At 41.2% G+C, this 21,537-nt stretch overlaps 1 protein-coding gene across 6 annotated transcripts in view; it reads right to left on the bottom strand.

The window, feature by feature from the left end:
* LOC114382809 (protein FAM91A1-like) overlaps positions 1-21,537 on the bottom strand; it is a 52,480-nt gene that overhangs the window by 24,226 nt on the left and 6,717 nt on the right. For 4 of the 6 annotated variants that reach the window (XR_003660291.1, XM_028342434.1, XM_028342433.1 and 1 more), the window contains exons 3-5: positions 19,022-19,139; positions 18,102-18,198; positions 16,470-16,576 (exon numbers count right to left, since the gene is read on the bottom strand). Coding sequence is in view for 4 of the 6 variants with exons in the window: in XM_028342434.1 (XP_028198235.1) it covers positions 16,470-16,576; positions 18,102-18,198; positions 19,022-19,139 (322 nt within the window). In the remaining 2 variants the exon portion in view is untranslated. Of the gene's footprint in view, positions 1-16,469; positions 16,577-18,101; positions 18,199-19,021; positions 19,140-19,229; positions 21,494-21,537 lie in introns of those variants that run through there. The other 2 variants (XM_028342435.1, XM_028342436.1) reach the window with 2 other exon arrangements.

Here is a 21,537-nt window from a genome sequence, read left to right as displayed (position 1 = left end):
ACACATCATAGACACTTCTAATTGAATACTGTCCACTCGGGTGTGGCTTCCAAATCCAAGCATCCCTTCTATGAGGTTGAATAATGTCTCCATTCACATCGTTAAGGAAACAATCAGCCATGACAAGCTCATTCTCGAACAAATTTCTTCTCCATTCGAATTTCCACTCCCAACCATTAACCTCCTGGACTCCCATCTCCTGAATTGTCTGATTGTGTTGGCATGAAATTAGATACAGCCTAGGATATTTTGCAAGTAGTGTTGTGTCACCATCAAGCCACCTGTCCTCCCAAAATCTTATCTTGTCACCACTCCCCACCTTCCATACTATTCCTCCCTGTAAAGCGGTCTCATATTGCGGATTGTGGATAGCCAATTTTAGATCTCTCCACCATAACGAAGCATGACTATCATTTGATGCCTCATCAAGGCCCCTCCATCCTCCATACTTTGATTCCAAAACCCTTGTCCGTAGCTCTCCACCATGATTGAATAGGTTCCACTTCCATTTGGTAAGCAATGCAAGATTGAAATTGTTGATGTCCTTGATTCCCAACCCTCCTTTGTCTTTAGGGAGGCACACTGTCTCCCACTTGACCCAAGCAATCTTGTGTTGGTCGACTCCTCCCCCCCAAAGAAATCTCCTTTGTATGCATACCAACTTGTCCACCACCCTTCTAGGAACCCTGAAAAAAGATTAAAAAAAATAAATTGGAATAGAGGTTAGGATTGAATGAATAAGAGTGATTTTCCCCCCAAAAGATATATGTCTCTGTTTCCATTTTACTAGTTTCCTCTCACATTTATGGATGATTGGATCCCACAACTGACTTCTCCTTGGATTTGCCCCAATGGGAATCCCCAAATATACAAAAGGAATGGCCAACAAACTACAATTCAAATAATTTGCTCGTTTTGCTTCCACGATTCCGGCATGCCAATTGCACCAAAGCTGCTTTTTGCAAAGTTGATTTTAAAGCCTGACACCATTTCAAATGTCCTTAAGATGGCTTTGATTGCTACAGTATTCTCCATTGACGCCTCACTGAAAAAGTTGGTATCATCTGCATACTGTAGGATGGAAACATCCACTTTGTCTCTCCCAACTGCAAAGCCTATATACAGTTTCTTATCGATAGCTTCCCTCACCAATCCGCTTAGACCTTCAGCTACAATATTGAAAAGAAAAGGCACCAGTGGATCTCCTAGCCTTAGCCCTCTTTGGGGGGTGAACTCTGCCGATGGACTTCCGTTCACCAGAATCAAAACGGACGCAGATGATAAGCAACCTTCAATCCATCTAGGACAAAAACCCATCCTTCTCATCATATAGAATAAAAAATTCCATGAAACTGAGTCATATGCCTTCTCATAGTCTACTTTGAAAACAAGGCATGGCATCTGCTTTCTCTTAGCCTCCTCCACCACCTCATTCGCTACTAGCACTCCATGTAATAAGTGTCTACCTTCTATGAACGCTGATTGTCTTCCATCTATAATAGACGGCATCACCATCTTTAATCTTTTGGCCAACAGCTTGCTGACGATCTTGTATATACAGCCTATTAATGAAATAGGTCTGTGATCTGACAGTCCTTGCAGATCAGATACCTTTGGGATTAAGGCTATGAACGACGCATTACAGCCCTTCGGGAAGATCCCATTCACATAGAACTCATCTAGGAAACGAAGGATGTCAGGCTTGAGGGTTTGCCAGAATTTCTTAATGAACTTGAAGTTGAGACCATCTGGACCCGGGCTTTTCTCACTTCCGCAATCCCAAACCGCCTCTTTTACCTCCTCCTCCTTAAATCTTGCTACCAATGACTCATTCTGATAATGGTTAATTTCTTAGAACCGTACTCCATCAAGTGTTGGTTTGAAAGGCTTTGGCTCTTGAAATCTTTGTAGAAAGAACTCTTTAACTACCTCTTTCACCTTATGGGGTTCGTCAACCCAGGATCCTTCAATCATTATTCCCTTCAGTAGACTGCTTCTACGAGGCGCATTGATCATGAGGTGAAAATACCTCGAGTTACAATCCCCCTCCTTAATCCATCTTGTTCTTGCTTTTTGCCTTAGAAAGGACTCATGTGAGTGGGCAGCCACCCACAGTTTTTCCTATAGCTGCTTTCTGAAGATTACCTCCTAGGGTGATAGTTGCCTATCCATTGTCAACCCTTCAAGATTGCTTAACTCATCTTGGATCTGCTTTACCTTCTTATATGTGTCCCCATAATTCTCCTTATTCCATATCTTCAATCTGTTTTTGAGTCGTTTTATTTTTTCTTTGAGAACGTAGCCCCCCCATCCACTTTGTTGGGTAGATGACCAGCAATCATGCACATCTCTTATAAAGGAACTGTCTAGAAGCCAAGAATTCAGAACCCTAAAAGGTTTGGGTCCCCAATCAATAACTTTCGACCTAAGGATAATCGGACAATGATCTAAGAAGTTTCTATCCAAGGTGCATTGCGTGGTTGCAGGCCATTTGGTGATCCACTCAGGTGACACTAGAAATCTATCAAGCTTGCTTTTGGCTGACCCATTCAGTCTATACCAAGTGAACTTCCTTCCCATCCATGGTGCATCCTCTACCTCCAAATCTTCAATCCACTCGTTAAACTCCTTTATGCTATTATCTGCCTCTCCTCTTTGACATCTGCAGATCCTTTCTGAAGGGTTTCTGACATTGTTGAAATCCCCCAGAATGCACCACAATCCTCCATTATGAGAATTTTTTAGTTCCTTTATGTTCTCCCATAGACTTCTCTTGCTCTGAACATCACAAGGTGAATAAATGTTTACAATATGCACCTGTTGAGCCTCCTTAAGCCATTGACCTACCAATAAGATGAAGCCACTGCCTATGACTTTGCTGTGCACTTTGAAATCTTCTTCACTCCATAAACACAATAACCCGCCTGCTGTGTTTGTTGCGGGCTGCAATTCCCATCCTACCTCCGAATCCCCCCACAAAGCTTGGCACACACTCTTGTCAATGTTTTCTGTTTTAGTCTCTTGAATACACAGCAAATCGATTTTTTCTTTCCAGACCATTCTCCTAATTGCAGCCAATTTTACCCCCTTCCCTAAGTCCCTTACATTGTAGGAAATAATATTCATGGGTCTTGTATTCTTGCACCCAATCTCTCTGCCTCCTTCAAATCCCTTTCCTCCATTTCCTCAATTCTGTTGATTAGCCTTTGTTGGTCTATTTCACTTGTCATCCCCATCACTTTAGCCATGTTCCCGATAGCTTCTGCTTCCAGTAACTGAGAAGTGAAAAGTTTGGCTTTTTGTGTCCTGCGTAACTGGTGTATCTATTTTTTGGCCCAAGTGCCCACTGTTCAGAGAAGCTCCTTTATCATTCTCTGCCATTTGTTGTTGTTGTGTGTTGATGGGAATTTTTTTTCTTTCAGGCAACCCTCTGAAATTTGCCTTTGATGCCACCTTGTTCGTGAATAAAATTTAAAATTGTTGGGGGTGAAATCTATTTTTTGTGGGCTGTTTCCGCACATGGGCTTATTAGCAGTGGGGGTGTGGGTAGAAATTCCAAGCCCATTACATCCCACTTCAGTTTCCAGCTGGCATTCATGTGCCACTTTTCCCATTGAAATGAAACTCCCCTCCACGGCACCTACGCTGTCAATTTCTAGATTTCCCTTTTTGTGCTCCTTTGCTTCCCCCTCGGGTTTGTCGACAACCCCCATCTGCTCCCCATCCTTCTTTTGGTTTCGTTCAACTTGCGAGTGTTGTCCTCCTTCTGATAGCTCATGTCGTTCCACGTGGCAGACATTGGTGGCAGCGCAGGTATCCGTTACGCGTAGTGTCGGGTAGAGAGGCTTTGTCCGCTGGACTAAGGGAATGTCCAGTGGTCCGTCGTAGTCAGGTTGACCATTGGTTAAAGCGACATTGTGGGCCTTCATCGCCGGCAGATTCAGTCCGTCGTGGGTCCCTGTTGTGTCAGCGCTTGATGGTCATCGTAGCTCAATCGCTTCCCCGTGACTGCTCGTTTCTTGCGTCTCGTCGTTAGTGAAAGCTCCCCCGGTGTCCTTTATCGGCGTTCCCAAACAGCTGTCGTCGGAGTCTATTTCCTCCGACAACCATATCTCCCTCCGTCGCCAGCAGTTACACTTTTCAAGGCCTCAACTAAGTTCCTCCACTACCTGCACTTGGTATGCTTCCCCCCCAATATCGACACTTACGGTGTGATGGATGGTGGGGCTCCACGGCGTACGGATGAGCACCCTAGCATGGTCCACCCTTCTAACCTCCTCTGTATCGTCATCAACATCCACCAGGTCCCTATTGCGGCCACAATCTGCTGGATGTACTTCCTATCTCAGGCTATAAGTGGAATGCCCCAGTACTGTACCCAAGTTAATCTATGCCCCGTTCTTAGGCTCGGGTGCCATTTTTCCAGCAAGTAGACATGGAGTCTTCTTCCTCCACTACCTCGTTCACCATGCGTTTGGCTGTATCGTCCGTAAGCCCGAGTAAAAGCACCATGTCGTCCCCCATGTACTTCGGGGTTATTTCTACGCCAAAGTCCCACTGTGGGTCTTCTTCAAGTCTATCGTACCACCTCAAGTCTTTCAGTCGCCCAACCCATGCTTGTCTAAACCACTGCTTGTCATGCAGAGGAATATCGAGGAGTAACGATGATCGTGACTCGACTCGCTTGGTAGCCTCCTTGTATAAAACCTTCGGTTGACCAGCATTGTACTTGTCTCTGGCTACTACCGCCGCATACGAGGTCGAGCCCCTTGTTGCTTGATGCTGTCCTCGATGTGGTGCTTCTTTTGGCTGCTTCCCCTCATGCCCGAGTGGTACTGATGGTGCCGCTGTCTTCATTGCCGTGTCTCTCCCATATTTAGGTATGTTCACGTACAACTTCAAGCCTCCGATGACAATCTGGTCCAGTTGCCTCGCTAACTTATGCGCATCGTTCACTCCCTTGAATCTAGCGAAACCGTATCTCCTACCATTCCTGTTTCTCTTCTTTGAGATAAAGATCTCCCTCAAATCGCCCCACTTCCTAAAACTTTGCCACATGTCCTGTTTTGTGATGTTGTCTGGAAATCTTGTGAAGTAGAAGGACGAAACATCCTTCTTGTCCCTCCAGTTTTCCCGTCTGTAGTTTTGTTGTTGACCATCCCTGTTGCCGGAGTATGTCCATCGAGGATCCACATGTAAGCTCACTATCTCTCACTGTTGTCCTACCTCTGGTCCTAACTCTCTCCCACCCCGTGTTTCTCTCTCTACTCATTCTCTCATCCCATATAATAGGAGCAGCAAAGTCTTCGATATGAGATTCAAATTTATGAGAAACAAAATGGAAGTCTGGTCAAAAACATAATTCAGAAGTGTTTGATGATGAAGATAACCATTAAGGTATATTATTCAGTTTAACATCTCTAGAAGCAATGCCTCGCCTAATTACGTGAAAGCAAGTCTTAAAAGGTAATATTGGCACTAAAATTGTATTGGAGAATTGTAAAGGAACTGCAGTTTGGGTAGTTAGTTTGCTCAGTTAGTTAGAGTTAGTTAGTTAGTGACAGCTGTTGACAGCTGTCCTAACTAACTGATTAGTCTATAAATATGAAGCTGTAAGCATTGAGTTAGTTGGGTTAATAAAACTGAATTTCTCCCCTTTTTCATTTCTCTGTTATCAATTCTAATATGGTATCTAGAGCCTAGTTCGATCAAGCGATCAATAATGGCAGAATCAAACAACTCCTTTCCCTCCTCTTCCGTGTTTCCTAATTCGATCAGTGAAAAGCTTGATGACTCCAACTTTCTGTTATGGCATCAACAAGTTAAACCAGCGATCCACACCAGCTTCAATGTTTCATTGCAAATCCTTTGATTCCACCGCAATTTCTTACTAATGCAGATTGTCAAATCGGAAAAGAAAATCAAGTCTGGGAGAAGATTCATGAATACTTCAACAAACAAACGCGAGCTCAAGCAAGGAAATTGAGCACTGAGCTGCGATCTACAATGCTCAAGGATAAGTCGATGCATGCGTTTCTTCCCAAAGTTCAGGAGATCGCTGATTCTCTTGCTTCGGTAGGAAGTCCGATTTCTCCTCAAGAGCATGTCGATGCGCTGCTCAAAGGTCTCCCACGAGGTTATAATTCTGTTATTTTAGTGGTTGAAAGCAAGTTTGAACCTCTTCCGATTGCAGAAATTGAGGCTCTTCTCCTAGCTCACAAGATTATAGTATGGTCATACCGCTTCTCATTGTCATTATCGATATGATCAGAAAGTATCAACCAAATCCTAATTTGACACTTAATGATCGCTCAGTTCCACCTCCTAACTCATATCAGTCAAGTCAGAATTATCAACCAGCCCAAAATTACTTATCTCAGAATTATTCTTCACAGCAAAACACCTCTAATGCTGCTTCTAGACAGACCACTAATGGTTCTCATCCCTCCGATGTTTGATAAATCCTAACAGCTATAAAGCTTCAACCTCTCATCCACCTAGTGCTATGTTGACAAATATCGATCTACAGTCTAATAATTCTAATTAGATCCCTGATTCTGGAGCATCTTTTCATGTTACTGGAAAATCCCAAAATATTCAGCAATTAGCTCCTTTTTTTTTTTTTTTGCACAGCAAAAATCAATATATTATATATGAAATCCAGTACTAGGTGTACTGAAAATACAAAGATAAAAGCAATACAAATACAGTCTGCACCCCATTAGGAGAGACCGAAGGCAGCCCACCAAAGTACAAACCCATCCCCTCTAGGAAAAAACATCCTTTAGATTGGTTGACCAGAAAGTAAAGTGCATGTTGAAGTCCTTCTCCACACATTTTAGCCAGGACCAGGTGTGGAACAAGGCATCATCCATGACCTTTTCAGGAGTGAACGGCTGGTTCTTGAAAAGAATGGCGTTTCTATGAGACCAAATGGAGAAGGACAGGGCTAGCCACCGAAATTCCCATCTTTTGATTGTCCTAGCTTTGCTATTCCACTGGGTGAATTGTAAAAAGTGATTCTTTGGATCCATGGAATGAGGACCCACTCTATTAACCCATCTCATTGTCTCCCACCAAAGACTCCTAGTCTTTTCACAGTTGAACATAAGGTGATAAATCGATTCTTCTTCATGGTCACATAGAGGACAGCTATAAGAAGGCATTGTGACCTGTCTCTTTCTGAGATTGTCCATAGTGGGAAGTCTATTTTTGAAAAATCTCCAAGAAAATGCACTCACTTTTGGAGGAATTTTCAATTTCCACATACAATTAAGAACAATGTCCTCACTATCATTATGGTGAGACTCCTGCAGCACTTTGTAGGCAGATTTTGTTGAAAATATTCCATTAGTGTCTGGCTTCCACCAAAGGATCTCTGCTGGATTGTTGAATGAGAGCAGAATCGATCTCAGCTAGGAAATCAGCTGCCACTTGAATTTCATGATCAAAAAAGTCCCTTCTCCATGATAACTTCCATTCCCACCTACCTTCCACATAATCTCCCATAGAATTGATTGGTGAATTCTGCTGTTTACTGATCAAATATAATTGGGGATATTTTCCTTGGAGATTACAATTTCCCTCCATCCATTTATCCTTCCAGAAACTGATACTGGACCCCCTTCCTACCCTCCATATTAAATTATCAATAAAGCAGTCCTTGTGATGCTGCTGAAATATGCTCTTCAAGTCCTGCCACCATTGGGAAGTGAAGTTCCTCCTTGTACCAGAAATCAACTCCTTCCACCCACCATACTTAGAGATTAAGATTCTAGCCCACGGTTGGTCATGATTATTAGCCAGATGCCACCCCCATTTGCCAAGTAAAGCTTCATTAAATAGAGATAGGTCTTTAATCCCTAAACCCCCTTTGTTCTTAGGAAGACAAACTTTGCCCACTTCACCCAAGGAATTTTGTTGGCCTCTTGGTGTCCTCCCCACAGAAGGATAGAAGGTAGATAGGTAAGGCTGAGAGGACAGAATTAATAAGGGTGATTCTGCCCCCCATAGACAGAGTTCTTTGCTTCCATGTTGCAAGTTTAACTTCAAACCTCGTTACAATGGGCTGCCACACGATCCAGCTCTTAGAGGACACCCCAACTGGAATTCCAAGGTAAATAAAAGGAAAGTCCAAAGTATTGCAATTAAGGAATAAGGCAGCTTCCCTGCACCAGCTTACAGATTTACCCAAGCAACCAAAGTGACTTTTAGAGTAGTTTATCTTGAGGCCAGATGCCTCCTCAAAGCACCTTAGAACACATTTTAAGGTTCTAACATTATGCTTAGTTGCATCTCCAAAAAACAGGGTATCATCAGCATATTGGAGGATGTTCACTTCTTCTTTTAAAGATCCCACAAGGTAACTGCTAAACAGATTCTTGGACACAGCTGACCTCATCAAACCTGTAAGACCTTCCGCTACAATATTGAAGAGGAAAGGTGCAAGGGGATCACCTTGCCTTAGACCTCTCTTAGGGGTAAACTCCTTAGATGGACTCCCATTAACTAAAATGATAAGGTTGCAGTAGAAAGATAACCATTTATCCATTTCCTCCACCTTTCACAAAAACCCATCCTCATGAGCATGTAGTCAAGAAAGCCCCAAGAAACCGAGTCATAAGCCTTCTCAAAGTCCGCTTTGAAGACCATGCAAGGTTTACTTCTAGATTTGGCCTCAGCTATAGCCTCATTGGCAATTAAGACACCATGTAGAATGTGTCTCCCCTTCATAAAAGCCGTTTGCCTTTCATCTATAAGGTTTGGTAAAACAGCAGCCAGCCTCTTTGCCAAGACTTTTGCCACAATTTTATAGACACACCCTATGAGGGAGATGGGTCTATAATCATTGAAAGATTGAGGTTCATTAATCTTTGGAATGAGGGCTATAAAGGAAGCATTAGTTCCTTTTGGGAAGGATTCATTGATGTAGAATTCATCCATGAATCTCAAGAAGTCTGGTTTCAAAATCTCCCAAAAGTGTTTAATGAAATTAAAATTGAAGCCATCCGGGCCAGGGCTTTTGTCCCCCCCACACTCCCAAACTGCAGATTTGATCTCCACTTCATTAAATCTGGATACCAGACTTTCTTTGTCTCTTAGATCCAGAGATGGAAAGAAGACACCATCCAGAGTTGGCCTGTTATAGCATTCCTCAAGAAATCTGTCTCTGAAATAAAGGACAGCTGCATCTTTGACCTTGCAAGGTTCATGAATCCACACACCATCCATGAAAATACCTGGAATAGCATTTTTTCTTCTTCTATGGTTGATCAATCTGTGAAAATAAGTAGAGTTGTTGTCCCCTTCTTTTAGCCACGTAACTCTAGCCTTTTGTCTCAACATAGATTCATATGCATAAGCTGCCTCCCACAATTGGACTTGAAGAGATTTCTTAAGAGTGACTTCCACTTGGGATAGAGGTCTGTCATTTGTACCATTCTCCAAAGCATTCAACTCCTTTTTAATCATAATGACTTTTCTAGCATTAGCTTCACCATTTGTTAAACTCCACTGCTTTATGCATTGTTTGAGAAGTTTTAATTTATGGTTCAGGACATATCCTCCCCATCCTGGAGGATGATAATTGCCCCATTGCTGCTAAACTAGGTGCTGGAAACCCTTGTCCTGCAGCCACCAATCCATAACCTTGAATGGTTTTGGCCCCCAATCTATGTTTTTTGACTTCAACAAGATGGGGCAGTGGTCTGAAAAGTCTCTGTCAAGCACATACTGAGTAGAGTCAGGCCACTGCAACAGCCATTCATCTGATAAAAGGAATCTGTCCAGTCTACTCAAAGCACTGCCATTAGGTCTGCACCATGTAAATCTTCTCCCAACAGACCTAACCTCCTCTAAGTTCATGTCTGAAATCCAAGCATTGAATTCAGAAATGCAAGGGTCCACACTTACAGATTGGGTTGAGCTCACCCTCTCATCTTGGTGTCTTATAGAATTGAAATCACCTAATACACACCACATGGCTGCTTGAGAAGCTGTCTTCAACTGCAGGATATCTTCCCATTGCTGCCTCTTTCTTTGAAGATCACAGGGTGCATATACATTAATTATGGAAACCCTTTTGTTGTCCTTAATCCACTTCCCTTCCAACAGAATAAACCCATTCCCAACCACCTTTCTGTCTACTATATAAGAGTCATTGTTCCATAAACATAAGAGGCCACCAGCAGAATTAAATGCAGGAGCAAACTCCGAGGAAACATTACAGTCAGCCCATAAATACTGACAAAGTTTTCTATCAATAGACTCCATTTTAGTTTCTTGGATGCAAAGAACATCAAGGTTGTTAGACAAAGAGAGCTTTCTAATGGCTGACCTTTTAACAGCCCCACCCAAGCCTCTAGAATTAAAGGTTAAAATATTCATGAGGCAAGATTATTCCTTCCCATCATAGCTGGTGAAGTTACTGCATCCTCACAAAATTGATCATCAAAAGTCAAACCCAGGTGTCTAGCTAGATCATGGTGGAGAACCTCCTCATCCTCTGCAAGATCATTGGTGAAACTGGTTGAAGAAATGGGGCTGAGACACGTCTGGGGCTAAGGTGTAACAACGTGGTCTGGATGCACCCCCCTGACACGTCATCTTCCTTATAGATGAGGCCTCTGTCTGCATGGTCCAGAGGTGATGTCTTATTTGCATTCCTGGTTGTCTCAGCAAACTTAGTGTGGCCCGAAAACCTTCTTCCTACACCCACCTTTTTCCTAGAGTAAACCTTGAGGTTATGGGTAGTTTCTTCTCCAAATGATACTGGGCCTTTAATATGCAGGCCCAAATTCTGCATTACCCCTTTTGGCCCCCTATTGTGAGTGCTATTAAACGAACCGTGACTCACTTTAGAAGGGGAATTTAAATTTGTATTGACCGCAGGGCATAGGACTGGGGAAAAATCCTCTGGGTTATGTTGAAGGACCCTAAGGTCAGCGCTTTTGACTCTGTCATCTTCATTGGGGCCAGCGTCTTCTTTTTCCTCATGCGGCAAAGATTTCTGATCATGAGAGGAAGTCCTACGAGCTTCCGTTCCACTTCCATGCAAAGGTTCTGTGAGAGGACCGTTGAGGACCTCCTATCGCGTGGCGCAGTGCATCAGAGTCGCAGCAGGAGGCAGCTCCCTCTGGTGAGATGACACGTCACCATCAGAAGAGACCTCGGAGTCCGTGCACCATAGATTGATGGCGTTGGTCCATCTTTGCCGCCGCCCGACCCTCCTGTGTTCCGACGAAGCTCCGTCAGGGACGCTAGTAATGGAGTCTTCGTCGGAATCCTCCATTACCGTCGTGAACGGTGATGGCGATAAAGCTTCTAACTCCAACCACCACCCTCGTTTACCGATAGGTCGAGCTACCTCCTCCTTCAGAAACAAGTGATGCTCCTTGTCGTTAACCAAAGCCTTCATCGATTTGGAGAAGATTGGTTTCTCCTTTGTGCGAATCAGAATCCGCGCGACGTCAAGCCTCGAACGGTCCACTGTCTGCTCATCGAGTTCAACAATCTCTCCAAATGTCGAAAGCAAGGTCTGAAAGTGCTTTGCTTCCCATATCTCCAGAGGAACACCCCAGATATGAATCCATATCAGCCTGAATTCAGTCTTCATCTCCGGCGTCCATTTCTGGATGGAATGAATGGTTGACACTCCGTTGGATTGTTCTCTACGGTTTAGTTTGTCTGCTTTAGCCTCATCCATATCTTGGAGAATAATGGCGTCGTCCCCCCAGTATGAGACCTTCACATCCATACCTACCATCTCCTGAACCTCATCCACCGCCTTCTCAAACATACCTCTATTTTTTAAACGGCCCACCCAGAGATTATCCAACCAGTTAGTTTTGTCCTTCCCAGTTTGAATGACTACAGATACGTCAGGAACTTCTGGTCCCTTCTTCCCCATCAAAGGCATCGTAATCTCCATCTCTTTCGGCTTATGGTCGAGCTTGACAGCTTCAGCGTACGATTTCATACCAGTGGAGGTCGTGCTGTTGATTCTGGCTTGTTTGTTTTCCATATGGTCCATGGATACCTTCCTTGCTCGAACCACTTCACCCCCTGTTCTCCCCACTTCCTTTTTACCTCCTCTCTGAAACTTGGGTTTGTTGACAAACAACTTCTTCCCTTCTATGTAGATTTTGTTGTCCAGTTGTCTCTCCAACCAGCCTGCATCCTCCACTCCTTTGAAGCGGACAAAACCATAACGTTGACCCTATTTATTCTTTGATTGAGGTATAAACACCTCCCACACTTTTCCCCACTCCTGGAATAGATTCCAGAGGTAAGTTTCGTTCACAGAGTCTGGGAAATGAGAGAAATAAAAGGATGTGATGTCCTTATTGTTTCTCCATGATAGAGCTCTGTGTTTCTCTCCTATCAGATGAGCGTGAGAAACATATTGTCGAGGTGATCCTATTCTTTTCTGTAGTCGAGCCTTCCTTCTACCTTCCACTTGAATCCACGGGTGTTCGTAGTGGGTGTTATCGCTGTCTCTGGGATTGGTCTCTGTTTTGTTGTAAGCTGTTTCGTTGATGACATGACCTCTGCTCCTCCGATCCTCCTTGCTCGTTGTGAAACGAGCCCTTCCATAAGGAAACTCATGCAGGTGTCTAGTAGTCGAGCGTCCTCTCTCTCTCTCAGGATTCCTCTCAGAAACCGACACTCCCTTTCTCCTTGATACTCTCTCTCGCTCTGTGTCTAGCGTTGTCTCTCTCACTCTCTCCATCTCTGAATCTCTGTCTCTCTCGTTCTCTGATTCTCTTTCCCTCACGTTCGCTCTCTCTAACTCTGTTTCTCTCTCTCTCTCGTTCTCTCTCTCTGTTTCTCTCTCTAACCATCTCTCTTATCCAAGTTTTTGAAGGACCTGACCAGATCTTCATTGGTAATGGTCAAGGTCTAAATATTTGATCCACTAGTTCCTCTCATTTTATTTCCCCTCATAATTCTAAAGTTTCTTTGTCTCTTAATCAACTTTTACATGTGTCATCTATTACTAAAAATCTTATGAGTGTAAGTAAATTTGTTAAAGATAATCAAGTTTACTTTGAATTTCATTCACATTTCTGTGTTGGTAAATCTCAGGTTTCCAATGAGATCTTACTTCAAGGCTCTGTTGGACCTGATGGACTCTATTCATTTCCAAATCTACAACTACAAAGCTTTCCATTCAACTCATCACCAGCTTCCTATTTTGTTTCCAATTCCAGTTATTCTAATTCTGTTTTTCCTAATTGTACAAATTCTGTTGCTTCTGTGGAGACCAAGTCAAGCAACCTATGGCATGCTAGACTTGGTCATCCAAATTTCCATGTAATGAAACTTATACTACAGCAATGTAATATACAACTATCCAATAAAAATGCTGTTGATTTTTGTGCATCTTGCTGTGTAGGAAAGTCTGACAGACTTCCTTCTTCTCTGTCTAATATTGTTTGCTCTGCTCCTTTAGAGTTAATTTACAGTGATCTTTGGGGACCTTCTCCTGTTACTTCCACCAATGGCTTTTTATATTACATAACCTTTGTCGATGCCTTTTCAAAGTATACTTGGATTTATCTCTTAAAGAATAAATCTGAAACTTTCAGTATTTTTCAACAGTTTAAGGCCATGGTAGAACTTAAGTTTAATGCCAAAATTAAAAATCTCCAAACTGATTGGGGAGGAGAGTTTAGACCTTTTGCCCCTTTTCTAGCTAAACTTGGCATAAACCACAGATTGATATGTCCACATACTCATCATCAAAATGGAGTGGTGGAAAGAAAACATAGACATATAGTTGAGTCAGGCCTTACACTTCTCAAACATGCATCCTCAACTCTTAAATTTTGGGACTATGCTTTCACTACAGCTCTTTTTCTAATAAACAGATTACCATCATCCTCCCTTAACTTTGATGTACCCTATACTGTGCTTTTTAAACAACCACCTGATTACAATGTTTTAAAGACTTTTGGTTCTGCCTGTTTTCCCTTTCTTAGACCTTATAACAGACATAACTTTGATTATAGGTCACAAGAATGTCTCTTCTTAGGGTACTCAACCTCACACAAAGGCTATAAGTGCTTTTCATCTTCAGGAAGACTGTTTATCTCTAAAGATGTTGTCTTCAATGAAATCAGATTTCCATATACTGATTTGTTTGAGTCATCTTCTGTCTCTTCTACTATTCCCTCATCTTCTACTCATTTTTCTCAGTTCCATTCCTCTGGTTCACTCTCCACAGGTCACTTCTACTGTTTCTTCTCCACTGCTTCTATTGAGACTTTTGTTTCTGTTGACAATTCCGTTTCTGTTGAGAATTCTGCTTCTTCTCAACCAGTTTCTGTTGATAATTCTGTTTCTAATCACGATTTACTTTCTGATGGTGGTTCTAATACCGGTTCTGTTGAGCATTCAGTTTCATGGTTCTAATGCTGGTTCTGTAGAGCATTCAGATTCCAACCCTGATATTCATTCTCCTTTACCTGCCATAACTACTAATGCTCACCCTATGCAAACTAGATCAAAATCTGGAATTTTTCAACCCAGAATTAATCCTACAATTCTTCTCACTCATTGTGAACCAAAGTATTAAGCATGCCATTTCTGATCCCAATTGGCTGCATGCTATGCAGCAAGAATACTCAGCTCTCTCATTAACAATAATACATGAGATCTAGTCCCTCTTCCTCCAAACAGAAGGGCTATTGGATGTAAATGGGTTTTCAGGATGAAGGAAAATTCAGATGGATCTCTTAACAGATACAAAGATAGACTAGTGGCTAAGGGTTTTCATCAAGTTCAAGCATTTGACTTCAATGAAACATTTTCTCCAGTCATAAAACCTGTCAATATTAGACTCATTATTACTCTAGCATTGACTCATAATTGGGATCTCTTTCAACTAGATGTCAACAAAGCATTCCTAATCGATACTCTTGAAGAATCTGTCTGTGTCACAGCCACCTGACTTTGTAAACTCGCGCTCTGGTTTGTATGCTTAAAAAGGATATCTTTATGGCTTAAAACAAGCCCCTAGGCAATGGTTTGACAAACTACAATTCACTCTTCTTCAGTTTGGCTTCAAAGCAAGCAAGTGTGACCCCTCATTGTTTGTTTACACAGCTCAACATCAAACTGTTTATCTCCTGGTATATGTTGATGACATAATAATTACTGGTAGCTCTTCTATGCTGATCCAGAAACTTACCTCTAAACTGAATTCCAGCTTTGCTTTTAAGCATCTTGGAAAATTGGACTATTTTTTGGGAATTGAGGTCAAAGCACTGCCTGGTAACTCTCTTGTTCTCACTCAGAGCAAGTACATCAGAGATCTTCTTCAAAAGACAAAGATGACAGAGGCTCAGCCTATCTCCTCTCCAATGACAACTACCTGCAAGTTGTAATGACTTATTTTCGGATCCTACTTTTTACAGATCAGCTGTGGGAGCCTTACAGTATACTACAATTACTCGACCAGAAATAAGCTTTGCAGTTAACAAGGTCTGTCAATTCATGGCTAATCCATAGGACATTGGACAGTAGTCAAGAGAATTCAAAGACATCTAAAAGGGTCTCTCTCTCATAGACTTCAACTAAGACCTGCTATATCAGGTCAACCTATACCTCTTAGAGGTCTTTGTAATGCTGACTGGGCCTCAGATGTTGATGACAGAAGGTCAACATCAGGAGCTGCAGTTTATCTAGGACCTAATCTCATTTCCTGATGGTCAAGAAAACAACAAGTTGAAGCCCAGTCAAGTACTGAGGCAGAATACAGAAGTTTAGCCCAAGTAACAGCAGAGATTTTATGGATTCAGACTCTCTTGTCTGAATAAGGTGTTCCTTTTAAAACACCAGTGATTTTTTGTGATAACCAAAGTTCTGTAGCACTGACTCACAACCCTGTTCTCCATACAAGGACCAAACACATGGAAATTGATGTGTTTTTTGTCAGAGAAAGAGTTCTAACCAAGCAGCTGATTGTTCATCACATTCCTGGTCTTGATCAGTGGACTGATGCTTTAACAAAACCCTTCTCTCCAACCAGGTTTCAGTTTCTAAAAGGCAAACTCAATGTGATTGATCTTTCTTCTAAGTCTCAACCACCTTGAGTTTGAGGGGGGGTATTGAAGTATTGTAAAGGAACTGCAGCTATTACTGCAGTTCTGGGTAGTTAGTTTACCTGAGTTAGTTTGTTCAGTTAGTTATAGTTAGTTATAGTTAGTTATAGTTAGTTATAGTTAGTTAGTTTGGGACAGCTGTCCTAACTAACTGATTAGTCTATAAATATGAAGCTGTAAGCATTGAGTTAGTTGGGTTAATGAAACTGAATTTCTTCCCTTTTTCATTTCTCTGTTATCAATTCTAATAAATTGGAACAGGTAATAAAACAACCACAGATGCATAGAATATCATGATGATACATGAAATCTAAGAATCAAACACATATTTCTGTATACGGTATGGGAAAATCTATCCAGTACCTTAGATCTGCACTTGTTCATTATATCAATAAATTCATTTCTCCCAATTCCTGTAAGTCTTAAAACATCTGCAGCACTAAAATTTGGGATGCTGTCATAAGGTTGCTCTGCAAATAATTCAAGCATGCAGAATTTTTTAGGCCAGCTCATTTGCAAGCAAATGTTTACTATTCTGCATCTTAATTAACCTATAGCACACAAGTGAACAAGTACTAGATAGAGTTCTTTGATCAGGAAGAAAATATAAACTCCCATAGACTAAGTAAAAAACTAAATAAGCAGCTCAAATAATAAAAAACTAAATAAAACCAAATAGGAATATTGTCCTCTACACTACCACAACTGTGTAACTTAGGAAAAGCCCAAAGGCATTAGCAGCTCAAATATATACAAAATATCATAAATATTATTAATGAGTCAGAATATCTTAGAGTATCTTGAATGATCTCTTAGGAGTGGTTTTCATATTTTGTTATATTTCATCATTTTTGCCTTATTTAATTAGGTATTCTACTGTTAGGAATAAATATAAATAAGCGGTTTTACACAATCTCTCTCTGAGTCCAAATTTTTTAATCACCATCTCCTCGATCATCACACTGAAATTGTTGTGATTGAGATTGAGATTAACCCTAACATATGTATATTTCAATTATTCCTTACTTTGGTTCTCCGTTAGACTAGGATTGTCTGACTGTGGAACCAGCAGTAAGGTATACTTTATATGTATATCAGTACCTCTGGTACTTCATTTTATATAAATACTATATTATCTTTGCCAATCCAAAAAAAAAAATCAAAGTTCTAACACACTCTGTAGCTTATCCCATCAATATTCACTGCCAAATTACCAAGAATCGGGAACACCAAATAATTTCCATAATTATTTTCTTTCTTCAAACAATTAGTCATCCCTCTTATAATGTTCTTCTTATACCCCTCCACTATCTTTCTTCTAACACAGAAATATTTATTTCCAAGAGCATACTCAGCAAAACCACAAATCTTGAATGCCAATGCCCAACAACAGTTGCTCTGGCCAAATTGGCTTTTAGATCCACATCAGGTTTAATAAATATTGAGCACACACTTCATCCCCAAGTTTACACAAATATTATTTGGCTTTCTGCCTACTAGACCATACATACTCACTACTAATCACACTTCATCATGTAGGATGAGTCTGCACCCTCAATTTAGACAAGGTAGCATTTTCCTATGAACAGGGGGGAAGAAGCAGATTTACCATTTCAGAGACAATTTCCGTCACTTCAAGGGCTAACCAAGAACATTATATCCAATAGAAAAGTTCAATTCTATCCTATAGAAAAGTTTTTACAAGTCAACATTATACTTCTTACTATCAATCTGTATTATGAACATAATTATCAATTCAAGATCAAAGAAAATGACCAACTCTTCCAGTTCCAACCATTCAAGTTACAAAAGAACACAGTCATAAATATTCTTACAAATACTATTCATTTGGTAGTCAACAATCTGGATAAGAGGGCATGATTTTACATACAAGTCACTCAATTGCAAGCTATGCTATATGCAGCAAATATTAATCAGGTCTCATCATGAAGAAATAATGCATTTGAGAATTGCAACAAGCAAGTAAAAAGTTACCATTTCTCATTACTTCAAAAATCATATCACAATAATATCTGAATGGCGATACTCTCATTACACGGCAAATATACTCGGCCAGATGATAAGGAAATAGCTGCAAGTGAAAAAACAAGCATATTAAATGCGGATGCATTGCAACAAAAGCAGAAGATGAGCTCACTGCTTAATATCCAGGTTCTGAATTCCTTGTCTTATTGGGTTAGTGTACCCCTTAAACTCTATTTAATGAAATTTTAATTATAAAAGAAATGCCCAACATCCAGGAAGTGGTAGTGTAGTAGCTATATCTGGCATTCATTGATCCAAGTACACAGATGAGAGTTTTTTTTTTCCTTTACAAAATGACAAGTTAATATAGTTAAACTATTTACTATTAACTAAAGTTGGTCCTAAAACAAAAGAGAAACAAAGTCCAGATTTCAATTACAGTGTTGTAATTTTTGTTTTGAAGCATTAAAACTTCAATTTTCTCCCAAAAAAATTTGGCTAAAATGTAATTTTGGTCCCTTATCTACATGTTAGGTTTCAGTTTGGTCCTTTATGTTTAAAAAGTTCCACTTTGGTCCTTTAAAGTGTCTCCGTTAGACCAAATTGGTCCTACTATCAATTTTTGGCACTAACAGTGTCAATTTTGGCTGACATGGCATCTTCACAGTTTGCCACGTGTCACCAAGCTGACCAGATTAGCATGATAACTAACGGAAGGACCAATTTGGTCTGATAGAGAAACTTTAAGGGACCAAAGTGAAACTTTCTAAACTTAAAGGACAAAATTGAGACTTAAAATGTAGTTAAGGGACCAGTTATCGATTTTAGCCATAAAAAATTCTATCAACAAATTGTTGTGATTACTGAACATCTAATAATGTATTTGAAATACAGTTTCAGAATCAGATAGCATTCAGTCAAGGACATACAGCAAGATTCTTCCGCAAGTAACGCATCATCTCTTCATAATATTCACTTTCTTTACAAACTTTACGAGCATAACAACTATTCCATTGAAGTCTCTTCTTTATGCAACTTTCAATTATCCTGCACAAAATTTTCATTACCAACAAAAAGAAAAGGCAATATTGAGATTGTCATTGTCAAAAAGAAAGTAAATTGGATAATTACTCATACAGTGCTATGTAGGTGGTTTGAACAGCTGCAAAGAAGGCCACCAGAAACACTGGTGAGGAAAGTAAATTGTATGGTTTTTAACACTGTGAAAGGGGGTAGAAGAAGACCAAGAAGGACATTGGAGAAAATTGTAAAGGGATCTCATGGTGAACAATATCCTTGAGAATTTGGTATTTAATTGAACCCAATGGCTTTGTGTGATCCATATAGTCAATCCCACCTTGTTTGTGGAGGATAAGACTTTTGTTGATGTTATCGCAGTTATACAGTACAATGTAATTACAGTAATTAGGGTAAAATTGTAAATCTTTGTGAACACTTTTAGAATTAATTAGGGTAAAATTGTAAATCTTTGGTGGACTTTGATGACGATGTGGAAGAAAGGCGGAGGTTGGACAGGGCAAGGATCCTTATCAAAATCCCTTGGCGATCGTTAATCCACCATTCAGTAGCAGTCCTCATCGGCGGCGAAACCCACATAGTTCAGATGGTGGAAGAAACTCACAGCGCAGAAGGAAGGCGAGCCCGACACCGGCGGAGCTTCTCCGGGTCATCGGAAGAAATTACGTCCGACGTTAGCGACTTCGACACACCATTGACTGGGTACAGTGGTCCTTCGCCGAGGTTTCTCGCCACCAAAGCCATGGATGGAAGCAACGTCCATTGGGTTGAGAAAATACCAAGCAGTCTCCCAGGGAATGAATACCCAACGGGTATTGAAGGAAGTAGCAAGGCACACGGCTCTATACCTGACCAGTGCGTGACAAAAAGTGACAAGGGGAAAACCATCGCGCTCGAAGCTGGCCCAATGTCGGAAGAAATTGCCATTAGCGGTGAAGGTGCAGGTGGGAACGCGAATAGCACTGCCAACTCAAGGGGAAAAAAAGGAAAGTGAGTTGTGTGAGCTGGTGGGGTGCACGGAAAGCATTTATGGAAAAGCAGAATATGTCTTGGAGATTGGTCAAAAGGAGGCTGAGAGTCAAAATCACAACGGGTCACAAAAAACTTCATTCAAAAACTCACGTGACCCACACTTGGAACCTACTGGGCCTAATCCTGATTTGGGCCTTACCATCCACACGGAAGGAGCAGTTTTAAATTGTGAAGGGGAAAAACACCAAGAGCAGGTAGCGGAGACGGGGAGCGATTTTAAGGTGTATGTAAGGGCCAGGGGGTGCAGAAAGAAAGTGGCCCAACCGAGCAGGACAGAATATTTACCTGTAAAAACAAAAGCTACACATCCCCAAAAACAACCCCGACAAGGAATGCAAACAGCAATTAGAGGCAACGAAGGATACACAGCTCCCTCGATTTCAGACTATGATTCAGACTCAATGGATCCTAACTCACAGCCAGAACAAACGAAGACATCACAAAGTAGGGACCAATGTAGCAACAAATTTATCGAAGAAGCAACAGCGCAATGGGAAATGGCAAAAGATTTGGGGATGACATGGGGGTCAAAACAACCAAAAATCATTGAAAAAATTTCTTCAATGGAGATAATAGACAGGAACAACGCAGAGTTACTGGGAAAAAGAATTAGTTCATCATGAATATTCTATCCTATAATGTCAGAGGATTAGGGAGAGGGGTGAAATGGACAGCTATCAGAAGACTGGTCCAGAAACACCATGTTGACTGTTGTGCATTCAGGAGACGAAGAAAGATCATATAGATAGGGCCATGTGCATATCTCTATGGGGGGACAGCGATATGAATTGGGAATCTCAGTCGACGATTAACACAGCTAGTGGACTTCTTTGCGTATGGAACAAACAAACTTTTAAAGGGGAAATGAGGGTTTCCGGTAGGGGATATATCCTATTGGAGGGCACGTGGACTCAAGAGATGCAGAAAATTTTCATTGTGAATGTATATGCACCATGTGATGCAGCCTGTAAGCGCATCTTATGGGATTCCATTAGGCAACTTAAGAGCCTGGCACCCACTGGCCTTTGGTGTATTTTGAGTGACTTTAACAGCATCAGGCACCCATTTGAGAGAGTGAGTATGACTCAGAGGGAGGGGGATCTCAGTAGTACTATAGAGTTCAATGACTGGTTGGCGGTAGGGGTGGAAATGAGTCGAACAGCTTGTCGAGGGCTTTTGGCTCGGCCTATGTAAGGCTCGGCTCGGCTTGGCTTGTTTACTATAAAGGTCAAGCTCAAGCTTTTTAAAAAGTCTTTTTAGATAAAAAGGCCAAACTCAAACTATAAAAAAAGCTTATTAAGCTTGACAAGCCGGCTAATAATAATAATAATAATAATAATAATAAATTTATTTTATCAAATTTTATCTTATCCAG

The sequence above is a fragment of the Glycine soja genome, chromosome 13 (assembly GCF_004193775.1).
Source record: "Glycine soja cultivar W05 chromosome 13, ASM419377v2, whole genome shotgun sequence".
Classification (NCBI taxonomy): domain Eukaryota; kingdom Viridiplantae; phylum Streptophyta; class Magnoliopsida; order Fabales; family Fabaceae; genus Glycine; species Glycine soja.
Note: the sequence above shows the minus strand (reverse complement) of the source record. Positions and strands in the feature narration are given on the sequence as shown.